This window comes from Pteropus vampyrus, unplaced genomic scaffold, assembly GCF_000151845.1.
Source record: "Pteropus vampyrus isolate Shadow unplaced genomic scaffold, Pvam_2.0 Scaffold177, whole genome shotgun sequence".
Classification (NCBI taxonomy): Eukaryota; Metazoa; Chordata; class Mammalia; order Chiroptera; family Pteropodidae; genus Pteropus; species Pteropus vampyrus.
The window spans coordinates 565,211-582,402 of record NW_011888958.1 but is presented as its reverse complement, the minus strand read 5'-3'; the positions used below and the strand labels follow the sequence as shown (position 1 = coordinate 582,402).

The window sequence follows — 17,192 nt, the reverse complement described above, 5'->3', positions numbered from 1 at the left end:
TGACATGTTTAGTAATCTCTTAGGCCTTTGGATGCATTATTATTTTCTCCTTTTTCCCTCCTTAGACCATATTTTATCAAGTTTTTCCTTAGTATGTCAAAATCTTAATAAGGATGTCTCATTTTCTTTATGATTGGTGGCTTTATTATGAATATAGTAAGTTGTGATCAGGATTATTTTGGGGGAGTAGCTGGAAATTATTTTGTCATTCTCAAAAATTGTACAGTTTTTCATTTAAAAATTGTTTTCTTTCCTTTTTTTTTTTTTTTTTTGTTGTTTTTCTTGATTGCTTCTTCTGTGTTTTTCATGGTACAGGCTGTTTGGTATATAACGAATGGGACATGGCCCCTGCCGTTGAGTGGTGGGGAGGAGCAGACATGAAATGATAAATGACAGTACAAGTAGTAGAGTGACTCAAGTACTCTTGGAAGACACAAGAGTTATCAGCTATGCCTAGAGGAGCCAGGGAAAGCCATGCCTAGCAGAAGGAATATGGCATGCAAAGAACAGTTTCATGATAGGATGCAGTATTTTTTGAAATGGAAAGTTCTCTGTGACTATATAGCCTCCCTAGGATGGGGAGGCAGGAGATAAGGTTATGGAAGTATATTGGGGCTCAATTGTAAAAGCTTGACATGTTTAAGTTCATCCTACAGACAACAGACAGCCACTGGGGTTTTTAGAGCAGAAAAACAATGGGACAACTCTGTTTTCTTTAATTTCATCATGATTTGACCCACAGCTTGGTATGATAGAATTACAACAAATGGAAAACTGTTCAACATTATTAGAAGTGACCAATTTAAATTTCTTCAGGAACCAACCTGACATCAGTGTCTATTCCTGGGCCAATTTACTGCCTATCTCTATTAAATTTAAGTCTTAGAAAGGTAATCTTAATGACCATGTGGAGAATGGACTATTGTGGGGAAAGATTGGTGTTAGGGAAATGATTTGGGAGATAAAAAGTATGCAGTGATGATACATACTTACCATGCGGACCAGCAATCCCACTTATAGGTATTTACTCAAGAAAAATGAAACTATATGTTCACACACCGACCTGTACACAGATGTTTATATCAGCTTTATTCACAATTGCCAAAATTGCATGCAACACAAATGTCTGTCAACTGTTGAATGGATAAATAAATTGTGCTATATCCATAAAATGTAATACTACTCAGTAATAAAAGGAATAAACTATGCTACTGATACATATAATAACTTAGATGAAATCTCAAAAGCACAATGCCAAGTGAAAGAAGCCACTCTTGAAAGGCTAATTACTGTATGATTCCATTTATTTGACTTTCTGGAAAAGACAAATCAAATCAGTGATTGCTGATGGATAGGGAGTGAGGATTGACTACAAGAGGCACAAAGGAAAGTTCGTGATAGAATTGTTCTATATTTTGATTATGGTGGTGGTTAAACAACTGTATACATTTGTTAAAACTCATCAAACTACAACTTAGAAAGGTGATTTCATTTTATGTAAATATACGTCAACAAACTTATCTTAAAAGCAGAAACAATGATAGATGGATGAACCTCACAAACATGCTAAAGGAAAGAAGCCAGACTCAAAATTTTATAATAGACAAAACTGATCTATGGTAGAAGAAATAAGAATAGCAATTGAGGGTATGACAGGAGAGCAGGGTCTTTACCAGGAAGGAATGTGAGGGATCTTTCTGGGGTGATAGAAGTGTTCTGTGTGGATTGATAACAGGAGTGTGGGTTACATGGATGTGTCCACTTATCAAGACTCATCAAATTGTATACTTCAGATCTGTCCATTTCATTTTATGTAAATTATACCTCAAAAGGGACTATAGCAGGCTAGATTAAAGAGAAACAGAGAGAAGAGATCTGGTAATATGTTGGATTTGGGAGGTGGTGAAGAGAGTGCTTCCAGTTTTGGAGGCTGGTGGATTTTCCAAGATGAAGAATAATGGGAAGCCAAACAGGTTTTGGGGAAAGATGAGTTGTGTTTGGTTGAGTGTTAAGTATCCGTGGGATATCCTTGTGAAGTTGTCTAGAAGGCAGTTGGAATTATGAATTTGGTGTCCAGGAGACACTTGACTAAAGATACAAATTTGAATGTCATCATCATAATATTAATTGCAGCCGTGAGAATACATGTGATCACCCAAGAAGAGAAGTAGAATTGAGAAGGAAAAAGACCTGAGGATGCCAGCCTGAGCAAATCTACCAGTGAATAGCTGGGCAGAAGAGAAGGCATGAAAGAAGGAGAGGAAAGAGGAGAATCAGCAGAGAGCAGTGTCCTGGAACCAAGGGAGAAGAAAGTTCCAATAAGTAAGGGGTGGTTGACAGTTTCAGATGCTTGGGCTTAGCAGTAAGGTGGTCTCTGGTGATCATAGTGAGAACAGTCCATTTTTAGAGTGGGAACAGAAGAAATTCTTACGGGTTGGTGGGTGAATAGGCACAAAGAAAGTTAAGGCCATTAAATATAGATTGCTTTTTAAGAAGCTGCATTAAAGAAGTAGAGAGACAAGAGTGCTAATAATGTACTGGAAGAAGTGGAGTCAAGCTTCTTACCATTCACTAGTATAATTGTCAAGTTTGTTTTGATTTGGCTGGGGGCTGAAGGAAATATGTCTCACCAAGGAAAAATTTCCTGAGGAAACGTTGATGAAGGTGATAGCAACAGTTCTTTGAAAATACTTGCTCTTCTGTCATGATGAAGACGGCAGAGGGGAACACAGAAAGTAGCTCTGAGAACTAGAAAAGCCTTGCTTGCCTTTCATGACAGGAACACTACTAGTAGCACTCATCCTGGATACTGAATTTTTGAAATTCTGGACGCAGTTGCTAAAACACACAACATTAAAAGGTGAGGAACTTTGATATTTTCAGCACAACATACTTCTCAACTTTTAACACCTTTACCGTCCACAGAAAAGACCAATCGTAAGTTAAAAGTGTTATAAGGACTCTAACAGCCTGCCAAGGACCCAAATTATTTTTCTTAAGTTAAGTTGTTATTTTAAGAGATAAACCTGAAACAAATGCTATCTTTCCACCCCATTTCTGTCCCCCAGTTCCAGCCTCTGAGGTGAGCTGGGCTTTGCACTACGTTACAGTGCTATCACATACTTACTCCACTCTTCAATGATAGTAGATCCAAGCCTGATGCACGTACAGACATAGACTCAAAACTGGTTATGAGATTGGTTAGCACGAATGGGTTTTATTCACCTGAGTACAAATTAAGTCGTTACTGTAAAGAATGTTTTCTCTGGGTCATTTTTTTTCTTACTTCCCTGAATGTTGTTTCTCAGCTTCTCAGCAGGGATTCTTGGAATTTGCCTCTTAATTTGCGAAATAGTTAAGTAAATGTGTTGGCTGCTTAATGTGAGGTGTTTACATAAGAGTCTCATTGATTGTTATTCTGATTTCAGTTTGTCTTCATTTGTGGCTCATTCTGCAAATCTGATCAATATATGCATCCGTCATTGTTCTCACTCTGTTCCTCCTACTATTATTAGTCATATTACCACTTTTATGAAACAGTTGAATCCTGTGCTTCAACTTTTAAAAACTGAAGATAACTGTTATTTTTCTTGACTAAAATTCACACTAAATTTTCTCTCGCTTGTGTGATATTAACATGGACTTATAGATTTTGTAATTAGGTCTTTCCGTTCGAATGCCTTATTTAGAGCCACATCACAAAAGATTTTTCTCAGATTAAAGGGGGGGAATAGTCTGTAGGATGACTGAAGGTCAGGTAAAATATTCAGAAGAATGTACCATAGCAGCTATAGATTTGTTACCTCATGAAAATAGGCAAAGGAGCTTTCTCTGCATTTTACAGTATAGATAATATGTGATCTTTGTGTAGTTACATGAAGGCGAATCTCAACTCAGACTCTTATAGTGTTTGATTATTTTTGCAAATTAAATGGAATCCTGAATAAGTACTATGGAAGCCAACTCACTTATGGAAACACAAGAGAGAATCTGAATATGAATGTCTACCTGAATCCATATTGCATAAATAAGAATTCTGGATATAGGTTTACTGAGCATACAGATATTGGCAAATGGTGACTAATAGAGGGCATAAGAGAAACCAAAGGATGCTAAAGAATATCGGAGAGAGACATGATTTTCCTATGTTCCACAGGGAATAAATGGTTGCGTCACGAGGAGGAAGATTCGGGTTTCTAGAGTCCCATTCTGGGATTCTTGGTATCACATCCGATTTCCTATATTCTAGAAGAGAGTCTTTGGTACCATCTTTTTAGAAGCCTACATTTAGTTTTCTATGTTTTTAAGAGGATTGAGAAATGGGAAAATTTTTCTTGCAGTGAAGAAATTTGTTTCAAAATGAATTTCTTGAAAATATCTGGTTGTGTCCTGTGGGTGTGAGTTGTGGCCTGTGACCTCAGATTGAACTGTAAGGAAGCTAGTCTTTTTTTCTGGAAAGAAGGTATAAACAGTTTATTTGAGGGACACAGAGGGGGATGTTTGGGAATGAATGGGACTTCTGAAAGTCTGGTATATTTAATATATGTGTATCAAGGAGGACTGTGGAGAGCGTCTCATTAATAATATAATAATGAGAGTAAAGGTTGCCAGCTTGGGTTCCAAAGTTAGCCTCTTATCTCTGCATTCTGGGAGGAAAGCCTGCAGATGGTTCCTGCTTTGCTCTTTGTAACAGTTGGGGTCTTAGGGGAGAGAGTTAGTAAAGAATCCAGAAGCCATGGAAATTTGATCTCGGGCTCCCTCCCAGAGGTACAAGAAGGCTTAAATAATATTAGTGGTGCAAGGTGGCTTGTCACAGTCCTGCTCTGCTGCCACTGGCTCTCTCCACTTTCTTCTGTCTTTCTGTTTGGGGCCAGTGTATTTTATTTTCTGTCTTCAAAGGGAACTTGAAACCATAGGAAGTGGGACAGAATAAATATATTTTATACTTAGATGTCTTCTTGACCTAGGTTGCAAAAGCAAGATCTTGGTTTAAGAAAATGCGATCGAAGGATCCTAGAGAGATGCCTTCAATAGATTTTCCTCTTTTCAGAGTGCAATGGGGAAGTGATGGGGGACAATCCAGAACAAGCCCAAAGTAGCATTGAGATTGGATGCACTTATATTCTTTTTCCCAGCATTTTTTTTTCCTTACCCATAAGCACAGCAAAATCGTGCTTGCTAACCTCTAGAGTCTGGACACTTTCAGTGTAGAACTCAGGAATGTCAATGGAATAGATGATGAAAACAGTGGAATTTTGTTGTTTTCTTATCTCTAGAGCTTGATTCATTTCTCTTGAACTTGAAAGACTCTCTGCTTTTACTTTCACTTATTACTTATACCTCAGCAAGTTTCTAGGCCTCTGATGGGAGTTGATTGGATTGAATCTTCCCGATCTCTGTTTGGTTGTGACACGGAAAAATGATCTTGTGTATTGTGTTATGTTGTATTTCTAGAACTCTATGGCTTTGACGTGCTCATAGATTCTTCTCTGAAGCCGTGGTTGTTGGAAGTGAATCTCTCTCCTTCTTTGGCCTGGTAAGTAGTCTGTTCTGTCTGCTGGAAAAAGACAAACCTCCAGTGAGTAGCACTGGAACACCTTTTTTTTTCTGTCATTTCTCTTGGCACTAGGAGATTTTTTCCCTAGTCATTAGGTAAAGTTAACTAGAATTCCTACATCTGGGGGATTTGTGGTATGTGGTCAAAGCCCACGTGACGACCACGGATCCCTGTCTCACTAGTCAATTTGCACTCTGTGTTTACTGTCTTACAAGCTTTTAAGGATGCTTCTTGCATTCATTTTCATCCATAATTCTCTCTCTCCCTCTTTTTTTTGGTAACTTTGTAGGTGTTTTGATAAGACTAAAGAAATATATGAGGTATTATATTTCCTTTATTATGAAAAGTTTATACGGACTCAAGTCCACATGTACTATAAATATATAGAGGTAGGCCTAGGGTAGTGTAGGTATTAGCTGGTCCTTTTGCCCTATCCATGTCCTGGTATCCATCCATGATTAGAGTCTAAAAACTTCAAACAATTAAAACAAAATTTAAAAACCTATTCAGAAGAAGGAAAGAAATATATTTTTCTGTACTAGAGAATATTCTGCTTATATCTGCAGCTACAGCCAGAGTTTCTATTAACTATATGCTTCTCTAAACAGCTAGAGAACCATAGGGATTTATTCCAGAGACCACCCAGCTGCTGCTCTTTTAAGGATGAGAAGTATTGGCAAAATGCCAAGTAATCAAATAAAGGCAGATTGACTACTTCACGGGTTGGGAGTTTGGCTTCATTCCAGTCGTGAGGTGTGGAGCTAGATATTACAGACGCTTCGGATGTTGTGCTCCACTTTTGTTCAGTCACCTTTTTGCAGATTGCCTAGCATGGTAGGTTATATAATGTTAGAAATCCCCAGAATGAAGTGTTGGGTCCAGCAGCCAGAGTCATCTGGTTCACGGAGAAACACCTCAACGCCACAGCCAGCATGGCAGTTACCGCTCCAGGGAGGCCTCCAGCTTTCAGTCTGTGGTGTTTGTTTCCATGTGGGTTCCTGCTGCATCATCTGGTGATATTTCGGTATAACTTGTATTTTTTTTTTTTTTTTTTTTGGCCCTTATTTGCAAACCTGTAAGCTTAAGCAGATTGATTTAGAACAGAAACGAAGGTTTGAAAAAAGTACAAAGAAGGGCAAAGTTTCTTCTCTTGCATGTGAATGCAATTTGACTATTACAGCAGTAAAAAATAATTTGAATGATGGGCACACATAAAATAGCATGTTAAAAGTCTGAACCTCTAAAATCCACAGTGATAATGAAGCAGTATTCTTGACTTGTGCAAAATTGAATTACACAAGACCTTCTGGAATAAAAAGATTGCATGTCAGGGAATCGGTGCCTTGGTGCTGGGCCTGCCTTACAGAGGATGAGTTTAATACCGGGCTTTTTATTTCTAGTATTTTTGCCCAGATTTCTTTTTCCACAGATTTGATGTGCTTTATGTGTTGCTGCTCATCGACATTTGGAAGCTTTGCTACATTGGGGCCCGTTAGGGGCAGCTGTTCCGTTAACCTATAAAATTATCGATTGCTCTTTTCTTTCTCTGTTCTGTTAGTGATGCACCTCTGGACCTAAAGATTAAAGCCAGTATGATTTCAGATATGTTCACTGTTGTAGGTGAGTAGTAGTTTTTTCTGAAACTCGCATAAAAGTTATCCAGAGCATCCATTTTGTCAGGCTCTATAGGTGTTGCCAATTGGCAGTTCCTAAGCCATGCTGGATGTTTTGTACTAAAAAATTATATTTTCAGGGAAGTGTTTATGAGTTTCTACTCCCCCTGGCTCCATCCTGTCCTGAGGTTGAACCACAACTAGGGCTGAGACCTAATTCCTGGGCACAGGAATTATGAGCCGAGGAAGAGAGTTAAGCAAAGATCTGGAGAAAGTATATTTTTCTCTGAGCTGGAATAGTGAAACCCACTGAAGAAGACTGGCTGTGTTTCTGCTAGACAGTCTCTGCTGGTGTCAACATGATCTTCTGTAGTAGTTATAACTGAAGCAGCTCAAGGAAGACATCCCTTTTTGAGTATATAAGCCAAAACTTTGAAATGAAGATGGGCAGTCAGGTGGGTATGTTGCGGATCTGCTGTTAAAAAGTACTCTAAAAAGACATAATAAAATATATTCGAAATGAACGAGTGCTTCCTGTACCGGCATATGCTATAAAAGTTAGCTATTCTTATTGGGTGGGCATCTGCTTCTTTTTAGAATGTAAGTGAAATTAGCCCAAACCTAATCTCTTAAATCATAGATAAGCTACAAAGCTCATTTTGAAAGTTGCCAGTAGACCACCTTTGGCAAATCCAGAAGCGGATCCTGTAACAGGACAAGACTCCTCACTTGCTTCTGGATTTTCCCGGTAAAAACAACATTATTTTCCAGTTACTATCCAGGAAGCCACTTTAAAATCATTTGTTTTTATTAACAGCTGTGTGTTTTTAAATGGTGGTTTGCACCTTTGCTCTGAAGTTCATCAAAACTCTACATCTCTTTTTCATCAGAATCACATTTCAGCTCCCCAACAAGGGAGATTGATTTATCTGCATATTTTCCTTTCGCATTCTCTCCAGTTATCCTGGTCTGAAGTTCAAGGTGGTATGTGTGTATGGGAGAGTCATGTTTAATCCTCTTGAAGATGGAGCTCTATAATATTTATGACAGTAAAACTGAGTTGGTACATCTAAAGAAAAGGTGCAACTAAACCTGCTAGTTTCTTAGAAAATGGCAGGTTTTAATGTTTCCCATTCCCCATTCAGGATTTGTGTGCCAAGATCCTGCCCAGCGGGCATCAACCCGGGCAATTTATCCCAACTTTGAGTCTTCCAGGCGAAACCCTTTCCAGAAACCTCAGGTAAGCAAATTCAACAGCAGAGAACCCAAAGGAGGCTTACTGGAAAGTGGCAGCCAATGTAAATAAGTGAGCTGAAGCTCTGTGGATATGAGGTCACGTAGAGCAGGAGAATTTGGGGATCATTCTGGACAGGGGGCAATTATTATCAGCTGTGGCTAATAGCTTATGCTTTCAATGCTTTTAAACAAACTTATTCTCTGCTTTTTGTTTTTTTTCTTTTCTTTCGGCTTTTTCCATTATCTTTCCTTTTTTCTTACTCTTTTAAAAAAGATCACCCTTTTTTTCAAATCACTATGCTTATAAACAAGGCACAGAGAGGGAGCCTACAGATTCCTAGTCATTACTCTGTCACATTTTTTTTCATCATCAGACTAGCTCCATAAAGAAGATGCTCAATTAAAATATCTTCTCTACAAGAGATTCTCTTCAAAAGGGCCCTCGGTGGTGAGGTGTTGATAGAGGTTAAATGAGATAAAATGCCTACCGAAATCTGTACATGTCTGAAACATTCTTTGATCAAGCATTGCTCCAGTCTTTGTGTACTCTGCATTTTTGTTCCAGTTAAACCAATCAGCTAATCATTCTGTGTACTCATTCACCATCTAATCAGTCTCTGCCTGACTAGACCTGTCTAGTTTCTGCTTCTGTTTCTTTGCCTTCTTCCTCTCCTCCCATCTGGATCGATTATCTTGCCTGCTCAGAAGTTTGAAGATTGTTTCTTATTAAATTTATCTCACTCTGTCGTGACCTTTATTTTTCATTTCATTATGATTTATGTGTTCTCTGCTGTATTGTTTTGCATTCATCGATTTGTTGCTTTTAGATTTTCCATTACTCCTTTGCTGGATTGTAAGCTCTTTGAAGGCAGAAACAGCTTCTTCTTCCCGTCCCTCCCCTTTTCCTTTCTCGTCTTCCTCCACTAATCCCTTTCTTCCTTCCTTTTCCCACTCCTCTTCCTCTTCTTTTTGCTTGCTGGTCTCATTTAGAGTGGTGCTATTTCTGTATGCCGAGCTCATATAATATTACTTACTCAGATAACTTCATTAGAACAGAGTTTGCAAACTCAAATGCCTGTAGGGGCTGCAGGCAAACAATATAAATGAGGAAAGAGAATCAGGTGTAATACAGCTAAGAGTGATGTGACTGCAGGAAACTGGAGAGTTCATACCTCCTAAAAAAAGGCGCAGCGATTTTACCAATGTGCTCTAGCTGATCAGTGCCATGTATGAGTGTGGGCCAAGTGTTGTCAGGTTTTCCTGCTGTCAAGAGAAATCAGAAATCATGTTCTAAAGTATTAGCAACTAGTTCAATTAAGAAAATACTTTGTAGACCAAACATAATGTCTTTGCACTAGATTCAGTCTGTGGGCTGCCTAGCTGTGAGCTCCTGCTCTAGATGGTATTGTGATGTAGAACAGGGTGTACTGTATCTTAAGAGGTTTTATTTTGGATTAGAAGTAAAATCAGGCAACAGGTCTGTACTTGATCACTACATCATCACAGATCAGTGTTTTCGTAATTTTTAGTAAATTAAAATTAAAAAATAAATAAGTTAGAATTAACCTAGGTATACTAAGAAAACTGAATTTAGGAGATCACATTCCTTTGCAAATTGTTTCCTCCAGTATCTGTGGCAAGAGCCACGGGATTGTATAGAAAGGATTGTGAATGTTTCTGTGCAGCTTTAACAGAATTTCTGCTGAGTTTTAATCTAAGGTTAGCTCTGTGTCAATCTTGGATGAATTTATCTCTTTGCTTAGCTTGCCTGTTAGCTTTTACTGGTGACTATTTGCAAATCTTAGAGAATCTATCACCATTTGTTTAGCTACCTGTTAGGTAATGGTGTGACCTCATCCATTGGCCCATTGGACATTTATTAGAGGCTAAAGAAACTGTAGGTTAGTTTTGCATACTATGTGAAACACATTTATCTGAGGGAGTAGTTAACTTCAGTACATCACAGGAGGATTGCGCCCTCAGTGGTGAGAAGATGAAATGTGGATAGATATACTATAGGAAGAAGCCGTGCGAAAAATAATAAATGCTCTAATCTTCCAAGCACAAGGTGTAGGTCTCTTGCTTTGATTTCTGCATGGAGATCTTCTTTTCCTTTTTTATATCATATATCATGGAAAATGCAGACATGTTAGGAGAAGATAAGGCTTTATTCCATTTTTCTGTCTTTTATAGCGTCCAGTATCTGCACAATTTCAGTCATCAAACACCAAACAGGTAAGTTCTGGATCATTTGGAGACTTCATTCAAATTTTTATTTCCATTCCTCAGATGGAAAGCCTTTTAGCTTTACTATTTCACAGTCTGTATTTTATGTACCTGCTTTGAACAGTTTAATAACATAAAATAGAATACATGAAAATGAATGCACAGAGATCTTTTCAAATATAGAATCTAACACTAGTGGTTGCAAGAACTTATGAATCCTCTTTTCCTGATAGTGATTATGCTGTGATGGAGGCAGTTGAATTTAAATGATGAACAGGGTTTCGAGGCATATCTATCACTTTGACCAAAATATTCCAGAAAGGAAATACAGTTCACAAATAACCTTTCTTTTTTTCACACACCTTATGAAACACACTGTTGTCAGTAGCTTGATATTGGAAACGTTTTCACATCGGGTATTAGGTGGTATTTGGGTTTCTCAACGGATGACATTTGTTATATGTGATGATTTGCAGTTTTCTGAATCTTAGAAACTGCCATAATTAATGTCTCAGAAGCTACCTTTAAAATAAAGACAAAATATTTTATCTCTGTCTCTTAATGATCAGCATTTGCCCTCTTACTGTTCTTGTTAGCAGTATTAGAGATTAGCTGTCACTTTCTTCCATGCTGATTTTTAAAACATCTTTTTGAAGTAATGGGGTAGCAGTGGGGGTACTGCTCCTGGTATATGATGCTTTGATATGAGGGATGCAGGTGTTTCATTCATAAGTGTGTCACTTGTGACTATTAGTTGCTTATTAAAAAGCTCCAGTATATTTATTTTGGCATTTGTACTCTCTGGTGCAGTTTCTGATAAGCTCAAAACCTTGAATTATAACTTTCTTAGCTGCCTTTTTTGACAAAGTGATTTACATGGTTTATAGGAATTCAAGTAATGAAAAAAAAGACTTACTAGTTGTCTCGTCTAGTATTTGGTAACTGGTTAATGTGGTTCTATAATATGAGTTAGTGGGTAGAATTCAAAACTCTGTAATATAGTGTTTTATATTTAGCAAGTACCTAAGTGTGCTAGTTGCTCGTGTGGCAAACAAATATCCTCCCTGTCTCCCTCCCTCCCAAAATCCAAGGCTGTTGACTCAAAGAGCTTACATTCTAAATATCTCCAAACTAATCTACTTAAGGAGAACATTAAATGTACTGTCATAGCCTTCTGAATTTGCCTCCGAAGAAGTGTCTTTGATTTATAATTCTAATCTTAATTTCCCTCTACCTATTTTATTTAACTCTAGTACATCTAGCTCCATCGCTAGAATTGCCGTCAGTTGCAATAGCCTAGATAAGCAAGGCCTCTCTCTAGTAGTCATGTATATGAACACTGCTAATGTGACACAAAGCCTTCCAGTTTTATTCAGCCAACTTTATACATGTTGAATTCTTTGTCTCTTATTGTTCTTTGCAGTGTTTTACTTTGTCAGTCTTTTCTGTGAAGGAAGCACTCACAACTCCACACTCATTTCATCAGAGCTAAGTGAAAAAAGAAAAGAAAGGAAATTCTCTTTTCTGGACATTTAGATTATGTGAAGTTTTCTTTTTCTGTTGCTGTCAGATTGTAAAGTCACAGTTCTTTGCCTGTTGTCTGACTATTCCTTTATAAATCATTATCTCTTTCTACATTTCTTCCTTCCCTATAAATACTATGGTTCAAAGTTTCCACTCACCAGAAATTACTTTTCAGTGTTCTGAGGCAGGTGGCATGGTTTTGTGGAAAGAATCTGGACTTTAGAGTCAGGTAGACCTGAGTTCAAATTTGCTCTGCCAATAACTAACTGTTAGACTTGGACAAGTTCCATTAAGTTTCTGAGGTTGACTTCTCCCATCTGTCAAATGAGAAGAATAACACATACATGGAGTTATAGTGAGAAAGAAATGATAAAAGACGGGTTAAATATTTAGGATAGCCCTAGACACATAGTTTACCCTCAGAAGATTTAGTCCCCTTCACACTTTTGAATCCTGTTGATTTTTCTTCTACCCTTTTGATAGCCATTATCTGATGTTATTTTGATATTCATTTATCTGTAGTCATATTTTTCACATTTGCTGTCATCAACAAATGCTAATAAATTATTTTATTATTTATTTACCCATTCTCTAAGACATTAATGAGATTCCAAATGATGCTTAATACCCATTCTGGAAATCACTTTCTAACTTGATCACTGCTATTTATCTTATCCTCCATTACACTTTTTAACTGTTTGCAGTTTTTGTTGGTGTATTTCACTCATTATATCATGACATTAAGCCCTAATTGGAAATATAATTTTGAATAAAAATTTTATGAAATTTTCACAAATGCTTCTGTAAAATCCAAAGAAAGACATTAAATATAGTTGCTATATTCCCTTTTTTTGGTAATTTTGTCCTAAAAATCAAAAATTTAAAGCATGTTTTAACATAAATAAAGCAGTCTCCATACTACTATACTTCATGAGCCCATTAAACTCTAAATGTTTATGGATTTTTTTCTTTTAATATTTGTTCCATTATTTTACTAGGGATTCAAGTTAGACTTACCAGGCGGTAATCACCAGGAGCACACTGCTTACATTTTTGAAGATTGGTACCTCATTTGTTTTTTTCTAATCCTCTGGTACCTCCTCAGTTCTTCATGATTTTTCAAACATAATTGTAAGTGGTTTTGGTAAGTTTTTTGTTGTTGTTGTTTTTAAAGCCAGTTCCCTTAATAACAAGATGCATGTCTCTCAGACCTGCTGACTTACATGTATTCTAAATTTCCAGATGTTGCATATCTCTTTTTTTTATTGTAACACAGGCTTACTTACTTCTCACCCCCCAATTTCAAAGTATACTTCTGGTTATCATTACATATAAACCTTCTCTATTAGCTATTTTTTGTCTGTTTCCACTCAGATTTATTCATAGTTGGTCCTTTTTGTTTTCTTTAATTTGATAGCATTAATTCATTTCACTTTTTAAACTTGATTTTACCTTTCATTTTCTAGATGGCAAGACACATCGCATATAAATTAAACTATTTCTAGTTCATTTGTTTTTAACACAGAATTCCACACTTTGTAAAACTGCATAGGGACATTTTCATTCTTCGCATGTGTTCTCTGTCAAACAGATTTTATTTTTGTCCCTCAATTATGATATCTTTTAGAATACCTCACCTGTTTTCATATTCTATGTTTTGTCCGGTTCTTCTTATTACCGATACTTGCTAGCTTTCTTTAGGCTGAGAGTCATTTTTCTGATTCAACATCTGTTTCTTACCACTTTGAGTAGGGGCAGGTGGTGGTTCCTTGTCTCAATAATTTTCATTCAGTCACTTCTTCCCTAGCAGTAAAAGTTAGATGTGTAAAAGTTTCTTCTCTGGGTATATTTATGAATCTTAAGTTGTCCTAATGATAATTTAACATCTTCAATTGCAATTTGCATGACAGAATTCTTACCTAGACAGTTATTTGGCAGTTCAAACTACCCAGTAGTTTAAATCATGTGTCATCTTGCCAGAGGCAATGGTTCTGTTTAAGTTCAGAGGTCCTTTATTTCCTTAGTGCATTCAGTCAATCCACTGGAATTTGGATTTATTCTATCTACCACCAAGAGAACATAGCTGAGTCGATATGCGCAAAATCCAAACCACAGAATGGCTTGCGTTTGGATTATTTTGCTCTTGTTTTTGACCGTCCTGATGGCCTTTCCAATTGGTCTGATTCCTTTTTCTTTTTAATTTGCTTTTAATCTCCAAGTATATCCCCAAAGACACAGGAAACCTGGCGCATTTTAGAGGCATTTGTGATACCTAGACTTCAGTACCTATGCCTTTTCACATCTCTCTCCCTCTTAGCCTTTTTAATAGTTTAAATGGAAATAAAGAGATTAAATTTTTAGCCACATTTTTTTCTCTTGGAGTAGCATTGACATTTTCTTTGCACCCTGGTGTTATTTGTGGCAACAAAAGAGTAAAACCATCAGCTTTATGGGAGTTAACAGCTGGGCATTTACCTAACAAGCACCATTACCCCTCAGTCCATTCCTTTGTCAAACCTCCCAAATGCCCCAGCCAAGAGCACCTGCCTGAGTTCCTACATGTCCAACCCAAACAGCCCACAAAAATGCACACAGTCAATAGAGTTATAGTTGTGGACTGTAACAAAACAATGGTTGTGAATGTGTATGGAAGACGACTCTTTGAAAGTGACTGGCAGAGAAGGTTAAGAGTTTTTGAATTAGAAGGCTAATTCATTGTTCACAGGAGCAGGTTTAGATTAGTGAAGTTGCAGCATCATTATATTCCCAATCTCTAGAAGCCAGGAGCATTATTCCATCATGAAGCTGTTCCACAAATATTAAAATGGAGTCTTAGAAAATCAAAAAAAAAAAAAAATCAGATAAAAATATAAAAAGACAAATGAACAACAAATAAGAAAACATAAAAAGAAAAAAAACAATAATAAAAAAACCAAAATGAACAAGACCAAAAAGATGAAAAACAGCAAAAAATTTTTTTGGAACAAAAATTGGAGGTGCTCATTAGATGTTATTCAATAGTGGTTTGATGCATATTCTTATAAAGATGTCTATGTGTTTCTTAAAACTATTCTAATAGGTAATAACTATTTCTTAAAATATTTTTATTATTAACCTTTAAATATAGATTTAATTTGTCAATACTCTTTTCTCAAAATTCAAGATTTTAATTCCTAATTGTGAAAAATTTCAGAAATACTCAAAAAGAGAAAATACAATGGATCCCCCATATATTTATCACCCATCTTCAACAACTATCAAGATTTTGCCATATTTACTTAACCTATCCCCTTTCCCAACACTTTTAAATTACATTCATTCTATTCTAAAATGCTTAATCTTTATTACATCATTTAGATGTATGCTTACTTTGTATTCTCTTCTTACATAATTTCAGAGAACTTTAAGGTACTTTTTAATGGTGCAAGGTGATGAGGCAACTTGACTTTGGAGGAGTTACTGCCAGTGGCTTTTGATCAGAGTCATGCTGTTGTTACATGTAAAGTAGATGAATATTTTTAGCAAACAATATGAGAAAAGTCCTCAAAGCATTCATTAATATTCTGTTTTTCCAAATTGTACTCTAAATAAGCATTCACACTTTGAAGATGTTTTTTAATGATTATATTGATTCCCTTTCTAACTCTTTAAACTTTACCTTCGATTCCCCTTTCATCTCATGTACTGTTCAGCATATTCCCAGAGATTGGAAGTGAGTTAAAATTTATCCCCAAAATCTGCAAAGTTTTATTCTAACCGAGATTGCTCTGTGTGTCAGCACATTCATTCATTCATTAATTTTTTTCAACAAATATCTTTTGATCTCCGACTCCTTCCCAAGTACTATTCTGGATGCTGAAGACACCACAGGCAAAGCTAAACAGATAAAGTCCCCATCTTCACATGTTGCTTTTATCTGCTGATTTCATGGTTTTTCTTTATGTAGGTATCTCATCATGGAGTTGCCTACCAGAAAATCTATTTTTTATAACTCCCATGCTAGCTTTGAAGATTAATATATATTGGTCTCCCTTGTGTCCAAAGGTAAATGGTTATTTTTATACAGGGATGTATTAATCACCTTGGGCTGCCGTAACAAAATACCATAGACTGTGTGTGTGACTTAACCACAGAAATTTATTTCTCACAGTTCTAGAGGCTGAGAAGTCCAAGATCAAGGTGCCAGCAAGGCCAATTTCATTCTGGGGCTTCTTCTTTTGGCTTATAGGTCGCCACCATCTCTTTGTATGGTCACATGACTTCCTTTTGTGTGCTTGGGCAGAGAGAGTGAGTACAAGTTCTCTGGTGTCTCTTCTTTTAAGGACCAGTATCTCACCGTCCTGACCTCCTCTAACCCTAATTACCTCCCAAAAGCTCCAAATACCATCACATTGGAAGTTAAGGTTTCAGTATGTGAATTTGAGGGGACATAGATATTCCTGTCCATAATGAGTATTGCCAAAAAAAGTCAAAAGCTAGTTACCAAAATGTCTTTCGTTTAAATTACATTCTACTCAAGGAGATAAGTCTACACAAAGAGAAAAATAGATACAGTAATAGCTCCTGACGGTGAGCTTCTTCTCTCTGGTTAAAGTTACTCCTAGGAATTTAGAAAGTCAACTTGTACCGACATTTCTTGAATTATTTCTTATTCTTTCTACTTGGCATATTTGTCTTATTTTACCAGTCACTTTATCTATTTCGTTATGGTGTATTCTCATGCTTCATACCATCTGACTTCGCTTGTTATATTTCTCCGCTCACAGAACATCAAAGTCACTTAAAACTTTTGATCCCAGATGACTTTCCTGATCATCATTCAGGAGGGGACATAGCCCAGGTCATCTTTGGGGGCCCGCGATGAGCGCCGCACGTTTGTTTGCCTCCGCGGAGTGCCCAGGGCAGTCATCCTTGACTCAGGTCTCTTGAAGTCCAGCAGCCATGGTATTTCTCAAGTTGTAGTCTTTTCATCATAGCTCTTTTATGTCATTGATGACATCTCAGTATTTTCCCCCTCATGTTCTAAAACATCCTTA

At 36.9% G+C, this 17,192-nt stretch overlaps 1 protein-coding gene across 1 annotated transcript in view; it reads left to right on the top strand.

Moving 5' to 3' along the window:
- TTLL5 (tubulin tyrosine ligase like 5) overlaps nt 1–17,192 on the top strand; it is a 226,136-nt gene that overhangs the window by 45,163 nt on the left and 163,781 nt on the right. Inside the window, exons 13-17 of the mRNA XM_023537039.1 lie at nt 5,455–5,536; nt 7,116–7,177; nt 8,316–8,410; nt 10,600–10,641; nt 13,155–13,270. Coding sequence (XP_023392807.1) covers nt 5,455–5,536; nt 7,116–7,177; nt 8,316–8,410; nt 10,600–10,641; nt 13,155–13,270 — 397 coding nt within the window. The remainder of the gene's footprint in view (nt 1–5,454; nt 5,537–7,115; nt 7,178–8,315; nt 8,411–10,599; nt 10,642–13,154; nt 13,271–17,192) is intronic.